General features: G+C 47.2%; 1 protein-coding gene across 1 annotated transcript in view; it reads right to left on the bottom strand.

Annotated features, from left to right (window-relative positions):
* Positions 1 to 22008, bottom strand: part of TMEM67 (transmembrane protein 67) — a 465663-nt gene that overhangs the window by 99829 nt on the left and 343826 nt on the right. The window contains 5 exon segments of the mRNA XM_030216600.1: positions 19142 to 19281; positions 19381 to 19431; positions 19434 to 19471; positions 20025 to 20032; positions 21739 to 21822. Of these exon segments, the coding sequence (XP_030072460.1) occupies positions 19142 to 19281; positions 19381 to 19431; positions 19434 to 19471; positions 20025 to 20032; positions 21739 to 21822 (321 nt within the window).

The following is a 22008-nucleotide window of genomic DNA, read 5'->3' as shown; positions in this document are numbered from 1 at the left end:
ATCGCTCTACATTGGTGTGTTTACAATATAGTCTCAGCAAGGTGAAATCCAAGTAGGACAATGAACTGCCACAATACAACAGTAAAATATAACTGTAGAAACTTCAACTTTATGTTATTATGTTTTAATAAGGAAAACATTCCCCTCCCCCTAACCCTCCTCTGAACAGTCGCCCCCTTCCAAATTTGAAACCTACCCGATCCCTCCCTCCCCCTGCTTTTCCCTGCCCTTCATAGCTGTCTCACTTTGCATCATTCAAACTTCTCCCTTGCATCTGCTCTAATCATTACCTACTGCAATAGCAAAGAACTGCCATATATCATGCCACTTGTGCAGTTGATGTCTCCTGACTGCCAAGAGTCTTTCCATCTCACACACATGTTTCAATTTATTGTGCCATCTCTTAACCGACGGGACCCCGTGGTGCTTCCAGTGCTGAGCAACGGTTACTCGGGCAACACACACCGCCTGCCTCAACAGCTTATGCTGCGCTGCCGGCATGCCCTCTACTTTTGCAGCAAAAAGAAACACCGTCGGGGCCCACGGAATGGGCGTTTGTAACCAGCTCTGCAGCCTATTTTGAACCGCTTTCCAGAAAGCTCTCACTTTATGGCAGTTCCACCAGAGGTGCCCCATCGTCCCCCTCATGCCACACCCCCTCCAGCAAAGACCTGATGTGTTTGGGTATATGCGCTGGAGGCGATCAGGAGTAAGGTACCATCTGTATAGCACCTTCACAGCATTTTCCTTTAACGGGACATGTGTGGAAACCTTTGTCGCTTCACGTTCTATTCTCTCCCACCCCAGCACATCCAGTGTCACCCCCAACTCCCTCTCCCAGCCCCTCCTATGACATTCATACACAGGGTGCTGCATAGTGATGTATTTGTAAAGTGTACCTATCAGGCCTCTAGAAGTGGTTAACTTTTCACATATCTCCTCTAAGTAGCCTTTGGGCTGCTTGAGTACCGTAGCAACGGCCTTGGTGCGAAGGAAGTGAGTTAATTGGTAGTATGCAAAATCATCTCTCAACACCCCAGGGTTTCGTGACTGCAGCTCTCCAAATTCAAGAAGAGTGTCCCCATCAAATAGCTGGTCCCATGTTCGTAGCCCTTCCCTGTACCACCGCATGACCGAGCCCTCCGTCGTCCCAGGCAGGAATAATGGGTTGTGTGCTATAGGTGCCAAACGAGTCAAGGTACACTTACCCCCCAGAAACAGCTGGTCCCAATAATGAAGGGTAACCTCCACCGAGGGACAGACGCTCTCGGCAAGCTTGCGAAATGTCTTTGGTAACCACATAAGCGCTCCCAGCGGTGTCGTACCTGCGGAATGTTGTTCCAAGTGCACCCACTGTCTGTCTGGGTATGCCTGATACCACTCCAAAGCTACCTTTCCCTGGGCCGCCCGATAGTACCAGAAAACATTCGGGACCGCCAGTCCCCCGCGGCGTCTCCCTTGGTACAACAGGGCACGGGACAACCTAGGATGCTTTCCTGCCCAGACGAACCGCACAATTCTATCTTGCAATGAGGCTAGAAATCGCCTGGGCATCATTACAGGCAGCACCTGGAATAAGTATAAGATTCGAGGTAAGACGTTCATCTTAAGAATTGCTATACGACCGAACCAGGAGACCTCTAAATCACCCCATCGTTCCATATCTGCTGCAAGGGCTCGAACCAGGCCTCTATAGTTAGCGGAGAATAAATCAGACAGGTTGGAAGTGAGATTCACCCCCAAATATCGGATGTGCCTACCCGCCCACCGAAAAGCATGAGCAACTTTAAGTTCTGCAACTGTATCTTCCGGTAGGGAGATATTTAGGGCCTCTGATTTTGTCATATTGACTTTAAAACCCGATACTACAGAATACTCCTCAATAAGCTGAGTAAGTCTAGGGAACGCTTCACGGGGACGGGTTATATACAGCAAAACATCATCCGCAAAGAGTGCCATTTTATGCATTTTCCCTGCCACAGTAGGCCCTGCCATCAGCGGATCTTCCCGAACCCTAGAGGCAAATGGTTCCATAACAAGTGCAAACAAAAGGGGGGAAAGAGGGCAGCCCTGTCTTGTGCCCCTGTGCAAGGAGAAAGAGTCTGAGTGACTGCCGTTGATCTTAATGCAAGCTCTAGGAGAGGAATAAAATGCTTGTATCCAGCCCCTAAACCGCGTGCCAAACCCCAAAGTCTCCAGGGTCCTATACATAAAAGGCCAGTGGACCCTGTCAAAGGCCTTTTCTGCATCTAGGCTTAAGAGGCATAATGGTCTCTGATTTCGCTTGGCCAGGTATATAAGATCTAAAGTGCGTCTGATATTGTCCATCGCCTTTCTATAAGAAACAAAGCCCACTTGATCAGGGTGCACTAGGGTTGGCATCAACGGTGCAAGCCTATTAGCAAGGACCTTAGCCAGAATTTTGACGTCGGCATTTAGGACAGATATGGGCCTATAAGAGCCACAGTCAGTGGTATCTTTGCCGGGCTTTGGGATCACCGCTATCCAGGCCTCCAACATTGTCCGCGGCAGATTTCCCCCCACCCCCACCTGGTTAAACATATCAGCAAGCAGGGGGGCCAATTCAACGGCGAATGTCCGATAGAACTCGTTGGGAAATCCGTCAAGCCCCGGAGACTTGTTGGAGGGCATGCCCCCAATCGCCTCCTGGACCTCTTTAGGTGTAACAGGCTTCTCCAACAATTCCTGGTGTTGCTTAGCTAGGGGGATGAGGTCACTATCTTGCAGGTAATTGTCTATTTTTTCCCCAGGAGGTTCAATCTCCTGCTCGTAGAGCTTCTGATAATATTCTCTGAAGCGCTCACGAATGAGTGCCGAATGGCGCAACAAATCACCCCCTCTGTCTTTCACCTGCTTAATCATTCTATCAACTTTCTGTCTTCGCAGTCGCATTGCCAATAGGCGCCCAGCTTTGTTAGTTAATTCATACGATTGTACCCCTTGTCTCGCCCTTATTAACTCAAGTTGTTCCGAGTACATCAAATTCAATGCCATTCTCTCCCTACACAGGGCCTCCCAGATTTGTGGCGTGGGACCAGCCTTGTGCTGTTGTTCCAGTGCCTGTATACGCCCTATGCACGTGTTTAAGCGGGATCTACGGGCCCTTGCGCGAGTACTAGCCAATTGCAAAAAATGTCCTCTGGACACCGCCTTTAAAGCGTCCCACACTACATGCATCGGTGGGCCAGAAGCTAAGTTGTGCTCGAGGTATTCTTTAAACACCTGTCTGTAGCCCTCCACCACCTGCTCTTCCTGCAACAGGCTCGTGTTCAGAGACCAGCGTCTATCTTTCACTTCAGTTTGAATATTTGGGAGAGTGACCCATATTGGGGCGTGATCAGATATCGTCATACTACCAATTCCAGCATTTGGGCTTAATTCCACTAGCGTGGTATCTAAGAAGATGTAGTCAATACGGGAGTATGTTTCGTGCACTGGAGAATAATATGTATAGTCCCTTTCTGTATGGTGTGTCAGTCTCCAAAGATCTAAGAGCCCCAGGGAGTAGGCCAACGAGACCAGCGATCGCGCTTCTTTGCGCCCCTCCGTCCTGACAGCCCCCGAGCGATCTTGTCCTGGGTTCATAACAGCATTGAAATCACCCCCAAGTATAAGCGCCCCAGTAGTGAAGGTCCCCAATAAGGCTTGTATTTTGTGAAAAAAATCCCCTTGTCCAGAATTTGGGGCATATATTGATGCCACCGTGAGGACTACTTGGTCTATCTTAAGTTGTAGAAATAAAAAACGCCCCCCAGGGTCTCTTTTAGTCTGCATCACCTGGGCCCCCAGTGAAGATTGCAGTAGTATCGCCACTCCTCCCCTCCTTGAGTCCACCCCGGATGCGCAATAGACTCCTGAGTAACCAGGGCAGGAGAGAAATTTCTCATGTTTGCGACGCAGGTGTGTTTCTTGCAATAAAACTATGTGTGGTTTTAACTGATGGAGTTCTCCATAGAGCTTCTGCCTTTTTTGGGGCATGTTAAGTCCCTTGACATTATAGGAGACTATCTTCAGCTCAGGACTCATGTCTTAACGTGTAAAAAAGAGCTAAAGTCTGCAGAGAGTAAAAGCAATGCACCTCCCCCTTGTGAGCAGCACAGGTTAGTATAGCAGTAGTTATGACCTATGTCTTCCCTCCTCCCACCCCCCTCCCTTGTCCCTCTATCCCCATCCCTCCCCCCACATCTCCCCCCTGTTACACCAGCCAGGAGTATATAACCCCTAGATGGGATCCGAGTAAGTGGGTCACAACACTCCCGACACCCCAGCCAGACATCCCCTCCCCCCGCCCAGTTGCTTTCCAGCATTCAACCGCTTTTGTATGCCCTCCTGCCCATCCCCCTTCACCATAATGTTGTTTCCTGTAAAGTGTATCTATACACTTCCAGCTTCAGCCAACCGCATCGTGTCATTCATGCAATCCAGTCAGACCTACAGTCCCACAAGCCTCACCTCACAGCAAGAATTAGCTGGCCATACATCAGACTTGGTCGCCGATTAGAACAAGTCCTGGCAGACCAATGGTAGTCTGGCATAGTGGCACATGTCTTTGTCCAGTTACTCAGTCCAAATGTCTCTTGTCTCTCCTGGAGTCAGTCCAATCATCTCTTGTTGTTGCCTCGTCGCGCTGGCCCCGATGCTCTTTGCCAGCCCTGAAGCTTGGCCATGGTGGATGATGCCAGCTCACCTGGTGGGGTAGCCGAGTTCACCAACTCTGCTGCGTGTAGGGCCTCCCATGCTTCTTGTAAGGATCTCACACGGTATTTGCTACCCTTCAGGGCAAAGTTCAGAGAAAACGGGAAGCCCCATCTGTATTGCACTTGATGTTTTGTTAGTATATCTAGGGCTGGCTTCATTTGTCGTCGTTGCTGCAGGGTATATTGCGACAAATCTTGGTACACCAGTACCTTTGCGCCTCCAAACTCCAGGTTCTGCGCCTTCCGCGCCTTAGTCATGATCAATTCCTTGGTTTCGTATTTGTGGAAGCGGACAATGATATCTCGCTGCTGCTGTTCTTTGCGAACTCCAAGCGCTCTATGCGCTCTGTCCAGTTCCACAATATTCTCTCCCGCTTCTGGGCCAAGTAATGAGGCACATATCGTCTGCACGATCTGTGTAACGTTCTCTGTTTCTCCTCCTTCTGGCACCCCTCGAAACCTAAGGTTGTTCCGCCTCCCTCGGTTTTCCAAATCATCTATCTTATATTCTAGGTCCAATCTGTGTTTGTCCAGTTCAAGCAGCTTCTCATTATGCTTAAGCAGTGTCTCTGCCTGTTCCTCTAGCTTAAGTTCTGCATCTTCCACCCGCCCCCCCAACTCACGGAGGTCTGTGCTCAAGGAATCCATGCGTTCCAGAATTTCATCCTTCGACTGCTTTATCTCCGCCTGAATGTTCGCTAAAAACCTCCGCAGTTCAGTTGGGATACTTTTTTTGGAGGGCGGGTGTCGCTGCTCGGCCTGAGACTGGGCCGATTCGGAGTCGGAGCGCGAGGCTCGCTCTGGTGACTCGTGGCGTTTGGCGCTTTTTCCCGCCATGATTCGCTCAGACCGCTCGCTCTCTTTTTTTCGCGTAGCGGGAGTTTTGCTCATCGCCGATTTTGGTGAAGGGAGAGTTTAATAAGCTGGTTTCGCTAAGTTCTCACGCTCGCTGCCGTTTTTTATGGCTGTTTAAAGCTTAAATCAAGCGCGAGGAGACGGAGCTCTCAGGCTAGGCTGCCATCTCTCCCGGTGACGTCACTTCCTCCTGTTGTAAAAAAATTTTAAAAGCCCGACACACTGGAAATGGCACAGGAACTACTGCTGGGCTCCTGCAGGAGCACAACGGTAGTGCTGGATTGGCGAGTGGCGGAATGGGTACCGCCACTTTGTAAAATGGGCCATAAGTACATAAGTATTGCCATACTGGGAAAGACCAACGGTCCATCGAGCCCAGTATCCTGTTTCCAACAGTGGCCAATCCAGGTCACAAATACCCGGCAAGATCCAAAAAATGTACAAAACATTTTATACTGCTTATTCCAGAAATAGTGGATTTTCCCCAAGTCCATTTAATAACGGTCTATGGACTTTTCCTATAGGAAGCCGTCCAAACCTCTTTTTAAACTCCGCTAAGCTAACCGCCTTTATCACATTCTCTGGCAACGAATTCCAGAGTTTAATTATATTTGGAAAAAAGTGATTTGAAAGCACAAAACCCCTCCACGAAAAGTTACACTGGCTCCCAATCAAAGAACATATTGCTTTCAAAATCTGCACCCTGGTTCACAAAATCATCTACGGCAAAGCCCCGGGATACATGACAGACTTGATTGACTTACCAACTAGAAACACATCTGAATCAACACAAACATTTCTAAATCTGCACTACCCAAGCTGCAAAGGACTTAAATACAAATCAACTAACACATCCAGTTTCTCCTAAATAAGCACGCAACTATGGAATGCACTACCAAAAGCCTTGAAAACGACGTACGACCACCTAAACTTCCGGAAATCACTAAAAACTAACCTGTTTAAAAAGGCATAACCTACCGATCCAACTTAAATACCTGATCTCTGCAACACAAGGTAAAATTATGTATAATCATACCTGATAATTTTCTTTCCATTAATCATAGCTGATCAATCCATAGACTGGTGGGTTGTGTCCATCTACCAGCAGGTGGAGATAGAGAGCAAACTTTTGCCTCCCTATATGTGGTCATGTGCTGCCGGAAACTCCTCAGTATGTCGATATCAAAGCTCCATCCGCAGGACTCAGCACTTAGAGAATTACACCCACAAAGGGACACTCTGCCCAGCTCACCACCGCCGAAACGGGGGAGGGGAAGTAACCCAGCTCATCCCCACACAAGTGGGGGAGGGGAATCCGTCCAGCTCATCCCCGCGGAGCGGGGGAGGGACACCACACCCGCCGATGCGGGGGGATCTGGCTTATCCTGCAACCGCAACCGCGGGAGGAGCTGACTGACCCGAACACCGCCGAAGCGGGAGGGGTACAAAGCTGCCCTACAGCCGCACGAAGCGGGAGGGAGTGCCGGCAGAATTTAAATCTCAATCCAGCCCCGTAAAACGGAGGGGAGAGGAATGCAGCAGCTCACTGTAACACAAACTCGTCTCAACTCTTCAAGAATCCAAGTGAAGGAAGAACTTGAACGCGAAGTCTTTCTGAAGTAACTGAAGACTAAACTTGAACCTGAAATGCAACCAGAATAAAAACAGTACAGATATCTGGGAGGGGCTATGGATTGATCAGCTATGATTAATGGAAAGAAAATTATCAGGTATGATTATACATAATTTTACCTTCCATATCATCAAGCTGATCAATCCATAGACTGGTGGGATGTACCGAAGCAGTACTCACCCAGGGCGGGACATAGAAATCCCTGACCTCAACACTGAAGCTCCAAACCGGGCCTCCGCCCGTGCAGCCACAGTCAAACGGTAATGCTTGGAGAATGTATGAGCCGAAGCCCAAGTTGCCGCCTTGCATATCTCTTCCAAGGAGACGGATCCGGCCTCTGCCATCGAGGCCGCCTGAGCTCTCGTGGAGTGAGCCTTCAGCTGGATAGGCGGCACCTTCCCCGCGGCCACATAAGCCGCTGCAATGGCTTCCTTGACCCATCTTGCCACTGTAGGCTTAGCAGCCTGCAGACCCTTACGAGGACCTGCAAACAGGACAAACAGATGATCCGATTTCCGGAAATCATTGGTCACTTCCAAGTATCTGATGATGATTCGTCTCACATCCAGATATTTAAGAGCAGAGTACTCCTCTGGGTAGTCCTCCCTACGAAAGGAAGGGAGACAGAGCTGCTGATTCACATGGAAGCGAGAAACAATCTTGGGCAGGAAGGAAGGCACTGTGCGAATAGTCACTCCTGCCTCAGTGAACTGCAGAAAAGGCTCTCGACATGAGAGCGCCTGGAGCTCGGAAACTCTTCTGGCTGAAGTGATAGCCACCAAAAAGACTGCTTTCAACGTCAGGTCTTTCAGAGATGCCCTCGACAAGGGTTCAAAAGGCGGCTTCTGCAATGCTCTTAGCACCAGGTTGAGATTCCACGCAGGCACCACTGAGTGCAGAGGAGGGCGCAGGTGATTAACTCCCTTGAGAAAGCGCACCACATCTGGCTGTGAAGCCAGGGAAGCACCCTTCAGGCGGCCCCTGAAGCAAGCCAGAGCCGCTACCTGGACTTTAAGGGAACTGAGCGACAGGCCTTTCTCCAGACCTTCTTGCAGGAACGCCAACACTGAAGCAATTGGAGCAGTGAAGGGAGAAAGTGAGCCTGCTTCACAACACGCTGCAAAGATACGCCAAACCCTGGCGTAAGCAGTAGAAGTAGAGCGCTTCCTCGCTCTCAGCATAGTGGCGATGACCTTGTCTGAGAAGCCCTTCTTCCTCAGACGCTGCCGCTCAATAGCCAGGCCGTAAGACCAAAGGGGGAGGGATCCTCCATCACCACAGGACCCTGATGTAACAGGCCCTGCTCCACTGGCAGCCGCAGAGGATCGTCGACTGAGAGCCTGATCAAGTCCGCATACCAGGGACGTCTGGGCCAATCCGGACCCACCAGGATTACCCTGCCGGGATGCTTTGCCACCCGGTCTAGCACCCTGCCCAACATGGGCCAGGGCGGGAACACATAGAGGAGCTCTTGTGTCGGCCACTGTTGGAGAAGAGCATCTACTCCCAGGGATCGAGGGTCCCGTCCTCTGCTGAAGAAGCGCGGCACTTGGCCGATGACGCCATCAGATCTAGGCTCGGCTGGCCCCAGCGCTTCGTGATGTCCAAGAACGCCTGAGCCGATAGCTGCCACTCTCCGGGCTCCAAGGTATGGCGACTGAGAAAGTCCGCCTTGACATTCATTACTCCGGCAATGTGGGCCGCTGAAAGCTGCTCCAGGTTCGCTTCCGCCCACTGGCAAAGATTCATAGCCTCCTTGGCTAGAGGGGCGCTCTTGGTACCTCCCTGGCGGTTGACATAGGCCACAGCCGTGGCATTGTCCGACAGTACCCGTACAGGCTTCAACACCAGTACCGGGATGAACTCCAAAAGCGCCAACCGAATGGCTCTGAGTTCCAGGAGGTTGATAGACCACTTTGCCTCTGCAGGAGACCAGAGCCCCTGCGCTGTCCTTCCCAAGCAGTGGGCTCCCCAGCCCGACAAGGAGGCGTCCGTCGTGACGACAATCCACTCTGGGGTCACCAGAGGCATTCCCGCAGACAACTTGTCTGTCTGCATCCACCAGCTCAGCGCCTTGCGCACTGCTGGGTCCAAGGGAAGTCGCACAGCATAATCCTCCGACATCGGAGTCCAGCACTGCAGCAAAGAGTGTTGAAGTGGTCTCATATGAGCCCTGGCCCAGGGCACTACTTCCATCATGGCCATCATAGAGCCCAACAGCTGCACATAGTCCCAAGCCCGAAGAGGAGAGGCTACCAGGAACTGGTCCACCTGAGCCTGAAGTTGACAATCCGATTGTCTGGCAGGAACACTCTGCCCACTTGGGTGTCGAATCGAACTCCCAGGTACTCCAGGGACTGAGTCGGGCGCAGCTGGCTCTTCTCCCAGTTGATGATCCATCCCAGGGAGCTCAAAAGAGCAACTACCCGGTCCACAGCTTTGCCGCACTCTGCATAAGAGGGGGCTCGGATCAACCAGTCGTCCAGATAAGGATGGACTTGTACCCCTTCCTTTCATAGGAAGGCCGCGATGACCACCATTACTTTGGAAACGGTCCGCGGAGCAGTAGCCAACCCGAATGGGAGGGCTCTGAACTGGAAGTGTCGTCCCAGGACTGCAAAACGCAGAAAGCGTTGATGAGGAGGCCAGATGGGAATATGCAGGTACGCTTCCTTGATGTCCAGGGAAGCCAAGAACTCTCCTGCCTTCACTGCCGCTATAACAGAGCGGAGAGTCTCCATGCGAAAGTGCCGCACTTTCAAGGCCCGATTGACCCCTTTGAGGTCGAGGATAGGCCGGACAGAACCTCCTTTCTTTGGTACCACAAAGTAAATGGAGTAACGTCCCTTGCCAAGCTGACTTTCTGGCACAGGAACGACCGCGCCCAGGCGGATCAGATTGTCCAAGGTCTGCTGCACTGCCACAGCTTTGACCGGAGACTTGCAGGGGGAGAGTACAAACCCGTCTTTTAAGGGTCGGCAGAACTCTAGCTTGTAGCCGTCTCTGATGACTTCCAGCACCCACGCGTCTGAAGTTATTGTGGTCCACTCGCCCAGAAACGAGGACAGCCGTCCTCCAATCTGCACTGGGGGGTGGACCAAGGCCCCGTCATTGGGTACGAGACCCTGGGGGAGGACTGGAGTGAGCACCTCCGGGACGGCGGTCTCTGCGAAAGGAATGCTGCTTGGGGGAGAAATTCCTCTTGAAGGAAGAGGGGGCAGAGGAACCCGACTTGCCCGGGCGATACCGACGGGCTTCCTGCAACCGTCCTCTGGAGGTACCGGGACGAGTACTAGCCCGAGCCCTGACCTCTGGTAATTTCTTGCCCTTAGACGTGCCGAGATCGGTCACGATTTTGTCCAGCTCGACCCCAAAGAGCAGCTTGCCTTTAAAAGGCAATCTAGCCAGGCAGGATTTAGAGGCGTGGTCAGCAGACCAATGTTTCAGCCAAAGCCACCGCCGCGCAGAGATTGTCTGAGCCATGCCTTTAGCTGAGGCTCTCAAGACATCATACAGCAAGTCTGCCAAATAGGCTAAGCCTGATTCCAGGGCCGGCCAATCAGTCCTCAAGGAATGATCCGAGGGGGAAGCCCGCTGCACCATAGTCAGGCACGCCCTGGCCACATAGGAGCCGCAAACTGAGGCCTGCAAACTTAAAGCAGCCGCCTCAAAGGACGACCTTAAGGCCGCCTCCAATCTTCTGTCTTGGGCGTCCTTTAGGGCCGTGCCACCTTCCACCGGCAACGCCGTTTTCTTAGTCACCGCAGTGATTAAAGAATCCACGGTAGGCCACAGATAGGCCTCACGTTCACTCACAGCCAAAGGATAGAGGCGGGACATAGCCCTAGCCACTTTAAGGCTCGCTTCCGGGACATCCCATTGAGCCGAAATTAAGGTGTGCATGGCATCATGCACGTGGAAGGTTCTAGGCGGGCGCTTCGTCCCCAGCATAATGGCAGAGCCAACAGGGGCTGAGGGAGAGACGTCCTCCGGAGAGGAAATCTTCAAAGTGTCCATGGCCTGTAACAACAGGTTGGGCAAATCCTCTGGGCTAAAAAGCCGCGCTGCAGAGGGGTCATCCGCTCCATCCGAGCGGGGATCCGTCTCCTCCAAGGAATCCGCAAAGGACCGTTGGGAGACCTCAGACACGCTGCCCTCATCTACATCGGAGGAGACAAAGTCCTCCAAGGCCTGGGAATCAACCCGAGGGCGTTTACCTCTGGGAACCTCAACCTCTTTACCAGACGAGGGAGCAGGGGCAGCGTTTTGCATGAGGAAAGCCTGATGCAGCAGCAAAACAAACTCGGGGGAGAAACCCCCAGACTGTGCACTTCCGCAGCCTGGGCAACAGCCCTAGACGCACCCTCAACCGGCGCTCGCAAGAGCGGGGGAGAGACATGCTGCGCATCCAAAATGGCGTCCGGCGCGACACTCCGCGAAGGAGCCGCGCGGAAAGAACGGCGCTTAACTTTAGCCGCTTTTGTGCCATCGCCCAAATTAAGGGCGTTCATGGCATTAATGTCTCCAACCTCAAGGGCGGCCCACGAAGAAGCCGTCCGAGCCGCGTGGCCGGCCAAGATGGCGGAGGCGAGGAGCGGGGGATGGGCGTTTATGGCGGGAAAAACCGCCACGCCGGAGGAAGGACCGGGATATTCATCGGTCACGAAACTGTCACCCAACAAGGGCGAATCAGGCTGTAAGACCCCCGCATCCCCTCTAGAAGCGCTCAAGCGATCCGGGGAGCGACCCTTTGCGCCCTCGCCCTCCGACGCCATATGCCACGAGGAGAAGAATCGGGGAACCCCCTGCCCGCTATAAAAAGGTAAAATTACCTGCTGTCCGCTCCGAGCTGTAACGAACTGGTGTCCCAGTGAGTAGCTGCAATGAACGTTTAAATAAACGTCGAAATAAACGCCTTTAAGGACGTTTAAAATTTTTTTTTTTTTTTTTTTTTTAACGGAGCCAGCGGGAGGGGGGAGAAAAGGAGGGACCTAGCACCACCAGGTTTGCACGCTCAAAAGAGCCCTCAACCCCAGGCACTCAACAAAACCTAAAAATTAGGCTTGGAGGCCTAGCCAGAGCTGCTGCTGTGTGTGACCACCACCTGCTGAGATAGAGAACATACTGAGGAGTTTCCGGCAGCACATGACCACATATAGGGAGGCAAAAGTTTGCTCTCTATCTCCACCTGCTGGTAGATGGACACAACCCACCAGTCTATGGATTGATCAGCTTGATGATATGGAACAAAACTAAAGTACACAATGTACTAAAGTACACAATAACTCAACTCTTCCGCTGCACGATTCCCTAATGTGGCTGTGCTACATGAACTTTATCTTACCACAACGTCACTTTGCATTTGTTCACACCGGAGTCTGCAAACGCCTCTCCGGCACTATGTAAGCCACATTGAGCCTGCAAATAGGTGGGAAAATGTGGGATACAAATGTAACAAATAAATAAATATATGGTGAAAAGTGTCAACTGCACTAGGGTAAACTTACTGGATTTGGTTTTTAAACCTGATTCAGGAAGATGTGGAACGTATTCAGAGCAGCTTTCCTGTGTGAGAAGGAAGAGGCTGTCCTACCCTGGTTAGGCCCCTAGAGGGCGCTGTTCCCCTAAAATGTCCAGGGAGAAGGGCTGGGTGAGTCACTAAAGGGAGCCAGTAAGGGGTGTATAGCAGGAGGTCACTAGGACCGAGGAGAGTCCTGGGATAGAAACAGGTGCAGCAGGTTATGGGCTGGGTCCTGTTTGGCCATTAACCACTTAATACCCCACCTGAGTGTGAGGGAAGAAGGAGAGCTAGCAGCTAAAGAAGAGTGCTGGTAGCTGAAGCAGGAGGATCCCCATGAGAAGTACTGGCTGAGCCCTTTGGACTGGTGGTGAACGGTGTGCAAAGCAAGGAAGCTGGCTGGGGTAAGAAGGCCCTAGAGTGTCAGGTATAAGAACTGTGTGTTACAAGGAAGGACTGTGTGTCCAGGTTACAAGGAAGGACTGGGTGTCCATGTTACAAGGAAGGACTATGTGTCCAGGTGCTTAAGCTGGAAGATTGAACTGAGTAGGAAGAAATGTTTGAGCTGGAAGAACTGTTTAAGCTTGTAAAAGTGTTTTAAGCTGGAAGAGGTGTGCCCCAGGAAGCGGGAATAAAAGATTTGTATTAGAAATATCCTGTTGGTGAGACCTGACTATGTTTGCCTTTTGAGAAGCAGGTCACCCTGAGCAGAAAGGGGTAGTAGAATAATTTGCATAAAATCTGCATACTGAGAAGCAGGTCACCCTGAGTGAAAGAGGGACCTGGGATCCTGAGGTGGGAGCTTCATCTTCACAATAGCCTCATCTTCACACCTGCTAGTCATGGAAAAGATCTAGGGTATTTCCATCGCACCTGATAGCAATTAGCAAACATTTTCTAGTTAAGATCATAAGACCATCCAGGGCAGTGGAGTCGGTACACCAAACCTTTGACTGATTCCTCTATTTAACTAGTGTCTGACTCCAACTCCTACTGATATTAGGCTTCAAATTTCTTATATTTACCAGTACTTCAGATCCAGGACAAACATATATATAAGTATAAAATGATAAATTTACCATATATTATAATGTTGAACATTTTTTATTTTGAAGTTGGAGCAGGTACATTTTTACTGACACTGACTCCAACTCCAGCCAAAGTTGCATCCAACTCTTGACTCCAACTCTACATCCCTGAGAGTATTTAATGGTGTCTCTTCTAGAAGCTAAAAGATAAGTGATAAATTGTCAAGCAGCCAAGGTTGCTCTCTCAAAGCCTGTTATGAGGGAGATGGACCCGATGTATGGATAACTGGAAACCAGGCCTATCTTGACTAGAAAGATGCTATAAGAATCATGGCCCCCTGAATCTTCTTTGAATTTTTGGGAGTGTTTTTACTATGAGTAAAACTAGAATACACACATATAGAACACTCTCCCCACAATCTAGGGATTTGTCAAAACTTCCAACCCTGGAACACAACAGCTAAAAACCATATCCAGAACTCTCCCTTGATCACCCAATCAAAGAAATTAATCATATTTGTTTGTCAAGATCTACTTCTGTTACCTTTAGTCCAGAAACTACTCGTGGGGTTGTAGTATATAGTTCAGCTTATCTGCAAGGACTTTGTCTTCCTCTGCCAGGTAAAACTGTTCTAGGAGTCATCCCATGTACAACAGCCCAATTCCACATCCTGAAAGTCTCTTAGCACAGGAGATAAGGCCCTATTCCTTCCTACTTGCTGATGTAGTGCATAACTATTTAGTAGTATCTTTGAACCAAGAGTATTTTGTTGGCCAACTGATCTCTAAAGTCATTTAGAGTGTTCTATACAACCTTAACTTCAGGAGCTGTATAAGATTTTTTTTAAATTAAGGTGAGTTACAAGCAGGTATGCAAGTTATTTCCCAGTACAAGTGGACTTGCAGTACTGCAAGTGTAGGTGAGGCAATGATGAAAAAGAGGGCTTGAGTGTGAACCTCACCTACATGAACTCCCTAGACCAGTTTAGATTTATCTGTGATAAAGATCATTTGTATAAGAGAATTTTGAAAAGGAATACCCTTCACCAGATTGGACTGATCCATCCACCTGGATAGAATGTTCCTGAGAGGTTTGGTGACCTAGGCTACAGCTTGCAATATCTGATTGGCCTGTCCACTGAGATAATATGGTTCTTTGGGCCCAACAATCTCAACATTTCCCATGTTGATGTTAGCTGACTCGATACAATCTCCTTATCCACATACTTAATGATTTTATGAAAGAGTGAAGTCATAACTTTCAGGGGGGGGGGAGGGGTAAAAGAATCGGGGGGAGATATCCAACAGTTCTTCTGCCTCAGGTTCCTCCTCTTGTTCTAACTTAACCCTTTAGTGTCCAATGTTCCTGTAATAAGCCGTATGGGAACAGATTGATGGGAACATTGGACACTATTAAACTAAACTATTTCCTGCTAAAATCAAAAATCAGACCTTCAGCGGAGACTTTCTGCTTTCAGGAGAGGGATCTGAAAGTAAGCCAGCAAAGCCTGCTTCTTCAGAGAACTCTGCAGGATCATACTCTGAATCTCAGGAATGCTCTAGTTCAGACCTAGATAAGAATTCTAAAAGTGTACTCTTAGTCTGTGTCTGATCAGACTTCAGTCTCTTAGTGGGGATTGGTATGAAATGAGCCTGCATAAACTCCAGTGTACATCTGTGCACTGGAGATGGAAAATAGGTATGGCTGACATCTCTGCGGTCCTTTTGAGGTATCGAGTTGACTATCTCCAGAGAGGGCATAGCTCTCAAGGACCATCTAAAGAATTCTATTATTCAGCAATGTTGAGGCCAAGGCACTGCATCAAGCAAGGATTCAAGCAACCCTGAAGCCTCTGGCTCATTTTCCTATTGAGTTCCTCCTCGAAAACTACCAAAGAGGGGCATAATCGAACGCAAACGCCCATCTCCATGGGCGTCTATGTCTGAGAACGGGTACGTGAAGGGGCGGGACAGACCATATTTTCGAAAAAAAAATGGGCGCCCATCTTTTTTTTCAATAATACAGTTTGTGCCCGGCAAATGCATTGGATTTGTGTGGATTTGAGCTGGGCGGTTTAGTTTTTTCAGCGATAATGGAAACCGAAGGCGCCCAGCTCAAAAACGAACAAATCCAAGGCATTGGGTCTTGGGAGGGGCCAGGATTCATAGTGCACTGGTCCCCCTCACATGCCAGGACACCAACCGGGCACCCTAGGGGGCACTTGTAACAATTTTTAAAAAGCAGTTAAATACCTCCCAAGGCCATAGCTCCCATCCCTTGGGTGCTGAGCCCCTCAAATCCCCTCCAAAACCCACTGCCCACAACTCTACACCATTACCATAGCCCTTATGGCTGAAGGGGGGCACCTACATGTGGGTACAGTGGGTTTTGGGGCAGGTTGGAGGGCTCCCATTTACCACCACAAGTGTAACAGGTAGGGGGGGATGGGCCTGGGTCCACCTGGGTGAAGTCCATTGCACCCACTAACAACTGCTCCAGGGACTTGCATACTGCTGTGATGGAGCTGGGTATGGTATTTGAGGCTGGCATACAGGCTGGAAAAAAATTGTTAAAGTTGTTTTTTTTATGGTGGGAGGGGGTTAGTGACCACTGGGGGAGTCAGGGGTGGTGATCCCCGATTCCCTCCGGTGGTCATGTGGTCATTTAGGGCACTTTTTGGGACTTGTTCTTGAAAAAAAGGGTCCAAAAAATGACCCAAATTCGCGCTAAAAATGCCTTTCTTTTTTCAATTATCGGCAGAAGGCGCCCATCTCTCCTCGGCCAATAAACACGCCCCAGTCCCGCCTTCACCATGCCTCCGACATGCCCCCGTCAACTTTGCCCGGTTTCGTGACAGATTGCAGTTGAAGACGCCCAAAATCGGCTTTCGATTATACCGATTTGGGCGCCTTTGCGAGATGGGCGCCTATCTCCCGATTTGGGTCGACATCTGGGCGCCCAGCACTTTCGAAAATAAGGCTGAAAGTCAGCTTTGATGAGGATACAGTAGAAAAGGCTATATCCTCCTCAGTTACCAGATGAGCCTGGTCCTATGTCCTTGGAGGCTGCTGTGACCCCTCACATGTTCAAAAGATTGATCGGGCTTTTGTCTGGGGACACTCCAAGGGTACAATGGCTCCCTAGTGCTCTCAACATGGCCTGATAAGGCTCATTGTCAATGCTTCTTGGCCTCCAATTGGCATGGACTTCCCTCTGTCTTAAGAAGAGTACAGATCCTTCCTCTTCTTCAGGAGGGAATCAATGTCTATTTCTGGTAACCTCAATAGATACTTGACATTGATGCATTGCCAGCTCTGGTAAAGCCCCTGGATCCTTCAAAATTAATGCTTCTCATGTCAAAGTCAATTACCAGAGTTAGAAGCACTGAAGACCTTTCCATGCTGTTCTTAGGGCAGGATTCAGTAAATAGTGCCGGGAAAAATCAGCGCTCGCTGCTATTCTATAAAGGATGCTCCGGATAAATGTTCTTTATAGAATAGTACGAAGCGCCAATTCCCATGCCCAGCTTTGGTCATGAGGACTTATGCCAGCTGAAATCTGGTGTAAATCTTGGCAGACAAGTTGGGTACGCTTCCACAGATTTCTATAACAGCGCACAACTTATGGCCATGTCCCTTTTTGGGTTGCACACTATGGTATTTGGGTAACCTGCTTTATAAAATAGTATTCAGCTAGTTGTGCATGCAAATTGGAATTGATGCAATTAACGCCAATAACTGAATGTTAGCATCCAATTATTGACAGTTAACAGTTTAACCAACTGATTTGTGTGCTCAACTCAGGATTGTGCCCAGAAACGTTTGGTGACATGTATAGAATCTGGGGGTTAATGACTCTGAATCCCTCTCTCAGCCCTGATGCTCAAAGAATACTGTGATTGCAACGTTTGATTTAGACTGGTTGTAGCCTGCCTAGTGCACACATTATTTATTTATTTGCTGCATTTGTATCCCACATTTCCCCCACCTATTTGCAGGCTCATGTGGCTTACATTATGCCGCAATGGTGATCACCATTAACAGAATTATAATACAAAGGAGTGGTACAATCAAGGTACATGAAAATATCACTTAAATTAGATATGAAATTCAGAGTCTAATGCAAAAAGGGGTTCTGTGTGGCTTTTATCATTCTCCATAGCAGTTACCAATGATCCTATGCAAATGTATTACAATGAGCTCATTAGTATTAAAATGAGCATTCTATGCAATGCACAGACGTCACCATACACTGCACTGAAAGGAGCGTCTACCTTTCATGTGCAAAATGTTCTGGCAGGTCTGGAGCTGTCATTGCATGAGGGTGACTTTTCAGAGAAGTAGTCCGTTTGTATTTTTTAATAGTATCTGCATGTGTGTTTGAAATGTGAAAGAGCTTTTGCCGGTGTATCGTTTTTGTTAGAATTGGAATAGGAGTAAGGGAGGAGCAAAACAGCTGATTAGCCAGTGGAGAGCAGAGAACAGCTCCTGAATCCCACAGTGACAAGCAACCCAATGATGGCAGTGAATCCCTCCCATAAGGGGTGAAGAAACAAAACAGGCAGCTAACTGGCAGGGGAAAGCCCCTATGATGTCAGCTGGGGATTGTGAATGGACCACTGCAAGTACCAGTTGTGAGTATCATCACTTGGATATGGTCTTCCTATACTGCTCACATTCTTAAAGCCTGGACAATTAGTCAAAAATGACAGCTGCTAGAAAATCTAACAACTTGATTTTGAAAACTAAAGTCCATCCAGGTTCCCAGCAGTTGAAAAGGAGTGACAGGAGACAATTGTGAAAAAATAAACAGAAACTTGAAAGATGGATGAAAACCCTAACTAGGGACACATATGGTTTTGAAGAAAAATATTTCATTGGATGAGCAAAAGAAAATGGGTTTAAAAAAAAGTTTGGACAACTTCCTGGAGGAATAGTCCATAGTCTGCTATTGAGACAGCTAAGAAGAAGGTACTGCTTGCCCTGAGATTGGTAGCATGAAATATTGCTACTATTTGGGTTTCTGACAGGTACTTGTGACCTGGATTGGCCACCTGTTGAAAACAGGATACTGGGCTAGATTTACCATTGGTCTGAACGATTCTGAGGTTCTTATGTAATGGGTATTTCTTATTAACTCCATGAAATAATAAAGAATGAGGAAGTCTTGCATGACAATGTGAGGTGAAAATGTGCGGTACTGTCTCAAAGTTTCTCAAAAAGATTTTCTAAGCTGAAGAGGCTTATTTGTATCAGTCCTGTCGAATGACACCACCCAGTTAAGGACTTGCTATCCTGATGGTTCTTGGAGAAATGAAAGAATATGAGCTCTAAGATAACGGAAGAGACAAAAAAAATGAAAAGGTTATAAATGTATGTAATCACATACCTCCAAAAAGAAGAGAACAGAAAGCACTTGGAAGAGAGGATTTATTTTCCTCACAGTTTGTATATCATTCCATTCATTTGCTATAAAATATGTCCTCCATATGCTCACAGGTGTAGCAGAACTTTTAATACCACCTTCCCCTAGACAAAAAGAATCAAACAATAAATAAAACACTATTGCAGATTCTTTGTAATGGTTAAAAAGCCATATAAAATGATTATGTAATAATCTTCTATTACCTTCAACTGATTTAAAAACTTTTCCTTTGGGTCTCTCCCAGTCAATAAAAATACATCTATAGAAAGTTGTGATGTGAGCTGGTGCAAAAAACTGCAAAGCCTAAAGACAGCACATAAAATTAATCAAGGAACAAATAGGAATAAAAGACATTTACTACATATACATATTAGAGAGTTTTTTTCATTTTATTTTAACAATTTAACAAATTCCATCTTGTCAGAGAACATAAAAGCACACAAATGAGCCACAAACCACAGATTATATCAGTTAAAAAATGTGCTTTATGAACAGTGGGCATATAACAACTATATACACACTCCTCTCAATATTCAGCGCTATTTAACGGGCCCAGAATTGCTGCTGAACAGTTAAAAAGCACTTAGCCAGAAATCTGCCGATATTCAGCAGGGGATAACATCATGCAATATAATCGGCTATCTGCCGATTTTTAAAACCAGTTTAGCGGCCATATTTGGCGCATGAAAATGTAGAATATCTTTGGTCGGTTTCAAGATAATTGGCTAAGTCTGAATATCGACTTAGTCGGTTATCTTGATACCAGCCAAAATAAACCAGATATTCAATACCGGTCAACAGAAACGGCCCAGCATTGAATATCCGGACCTCAGCGCTGACTGGTAACTATAGGGCCTCACTATCTCGATATGGTTTATATGGAGATTAATATAAGCAATTTATTTGATCTGGCAGTTTCCTCCTGTATCTTGCATTTCTAGCACAATGGAAACCAGCATCTATTTGGCAATGACACCATCAGTTTTTATCACAACTACCCAGGGATTTTCCACCACATTTTTATCATCTTTCCAATCCACTTAGCCCAACTATTTCTACAACAATCTTTAATTAGAAGTCATGCAATTGTGACCCCTATGGGGGCAATTTAGTAAGAGTGCCCAATGATGTGCCACAGAATTAGCGCCAAAAATCATGTCACCAAGCGATATTCTATGAGGTCACTTACATGGGTTAGTGTCATTAAAGAATATGAGAATAAGGCAACACTTAGCACGCAACATCAGTTATGCCATGTCAATAGCTAGGCCTAAGTGTTTGCAACTATGTGCAGTATTGCCCAAGTTACTTTGTAAAAGTAATGCATTACAGTTACTTGTTTAAAAAAAGTTATGTTTAGTTACTGTGACTATATAAAGTAATGAAACATTATTGATACTTGTTAGTGGAAAAAGTCATGGTTACAGTTATTTCATTACATTTGCAGGAAAGTTAATTGCTGCAATTACTTGTTACTTTTAAAAGTAATACATTACCAGTAATATATTTCTGCCCAACACTGGCTATGTGGCAGCACATTTGAGCATAACTAACAATATTCTTTTAAGTTGTACAAATATCTAAGCAGGGCCACCCATTGGCCTGTCTATGTGAACACCCTCCCTTTATATATGCACTAAAGAGAATAAAGTGTATTCTATAGAATAGGGGCTAGCACATATGTGGTACCTCATACCCATGTATGCTCTAGTATTCTGTAACATATGTGGGTTTTGGTACCTACCCACAGGATCAAAGTTATAGAATTGCCTTTTAATCTGTCCACTAGGTGATACCAGTGCATGCTGACTTATTTATTTATTTTTATTTTAGTTACATTTGTACCCCGCGCTTTCCCACTCATGGCAGGCCTCAATGCGGCTTACATATACAGGTACTTATTTGTACCTGGGGCAATGGAGGGTAAGTGACTTAGACTGCAACAGTGTGAATATGGATTCAGAACTCATAGTTAACTCAAAGATTAAATGTAAAGAATAGAGAAATGTATTTCAGCGTACCTATCCAAGGTTAGAATAAATGTAGAAAGGAATGATTGATGTATGAGATAAAAAGAATGTTTTTGCCTTCCTGCTCAAGTCAAAGGAGAGAGACAAAGGTAAACTTTTGTTGTAATTAGAAGCCTATAGATGCTTTGGTATCTAAAAATGCTATAAAATGAACACTGTTCTTTGTCTAACCAAAGAGAGAACTGCAGTTACATAAACTTTTAGGAACTCTGTATTTTCTGTCTCTTGCTTACCTGGGCATTCTAATATATTGGAGAAACTTACATTGGCAAATATGAAGTCTGTTCTCAGATTAACAGGAGTTAATCTTTCACAACATGCTAACTCAAAATGAACTACCTCTCCCTAGACAAAGTAAAGGATTCTGCTCACTTTTGGAGATTCTCAAGCATCCACTGTACCCACAGATCTGGCACCTATGACATTATCACTTCAAATAATGTTGACATATTTATTCTTAACATCATTTTAAAAGACAAAATTAAACAAAGCTAATTGTGTAATTACTCTTTCTAAGTAAAAAGAACATACTTTTAAAGCAAAAGCACAGCCTACGTAGGTAAAACTTTTCTCTTCATCAGGTAAAGGCAACACAACCGATACAAATTGCTGTGCCTGTAATAAAAAGTACAAGGGTAACATTAGAAATGTACAAACACATACTTCTGGCGGAATTCTGTGCAAAAAAGAAATTCTGCAACAGTGCAACTCTTTTTGTCACAATAACTCAACATATAGCAACTATCCTTAAGCCATAACTATTTAAAATACAATAACAAAATAAAAAAATTGTTAATTCTG

Source organism: Microcaecilia unicolor, chromosome 1 (assembly GCF_901765095.1).
Source record: "Microcaecilia unicolor chromosome 1, aMicUni1.1, whole genome shotgun sequence".
Taxonomy (NCBI): Eukaryota; Metazoa; Chordata; class Amphibia; order Gymnophiona; family Siphonopidae; genus Microcaecilia; species Microcaecilia unicolor.
Note: the sequence above shows the minus strand (reverse complement) of the source record. Positions and strands in the feature narration are given on the sequence as shown.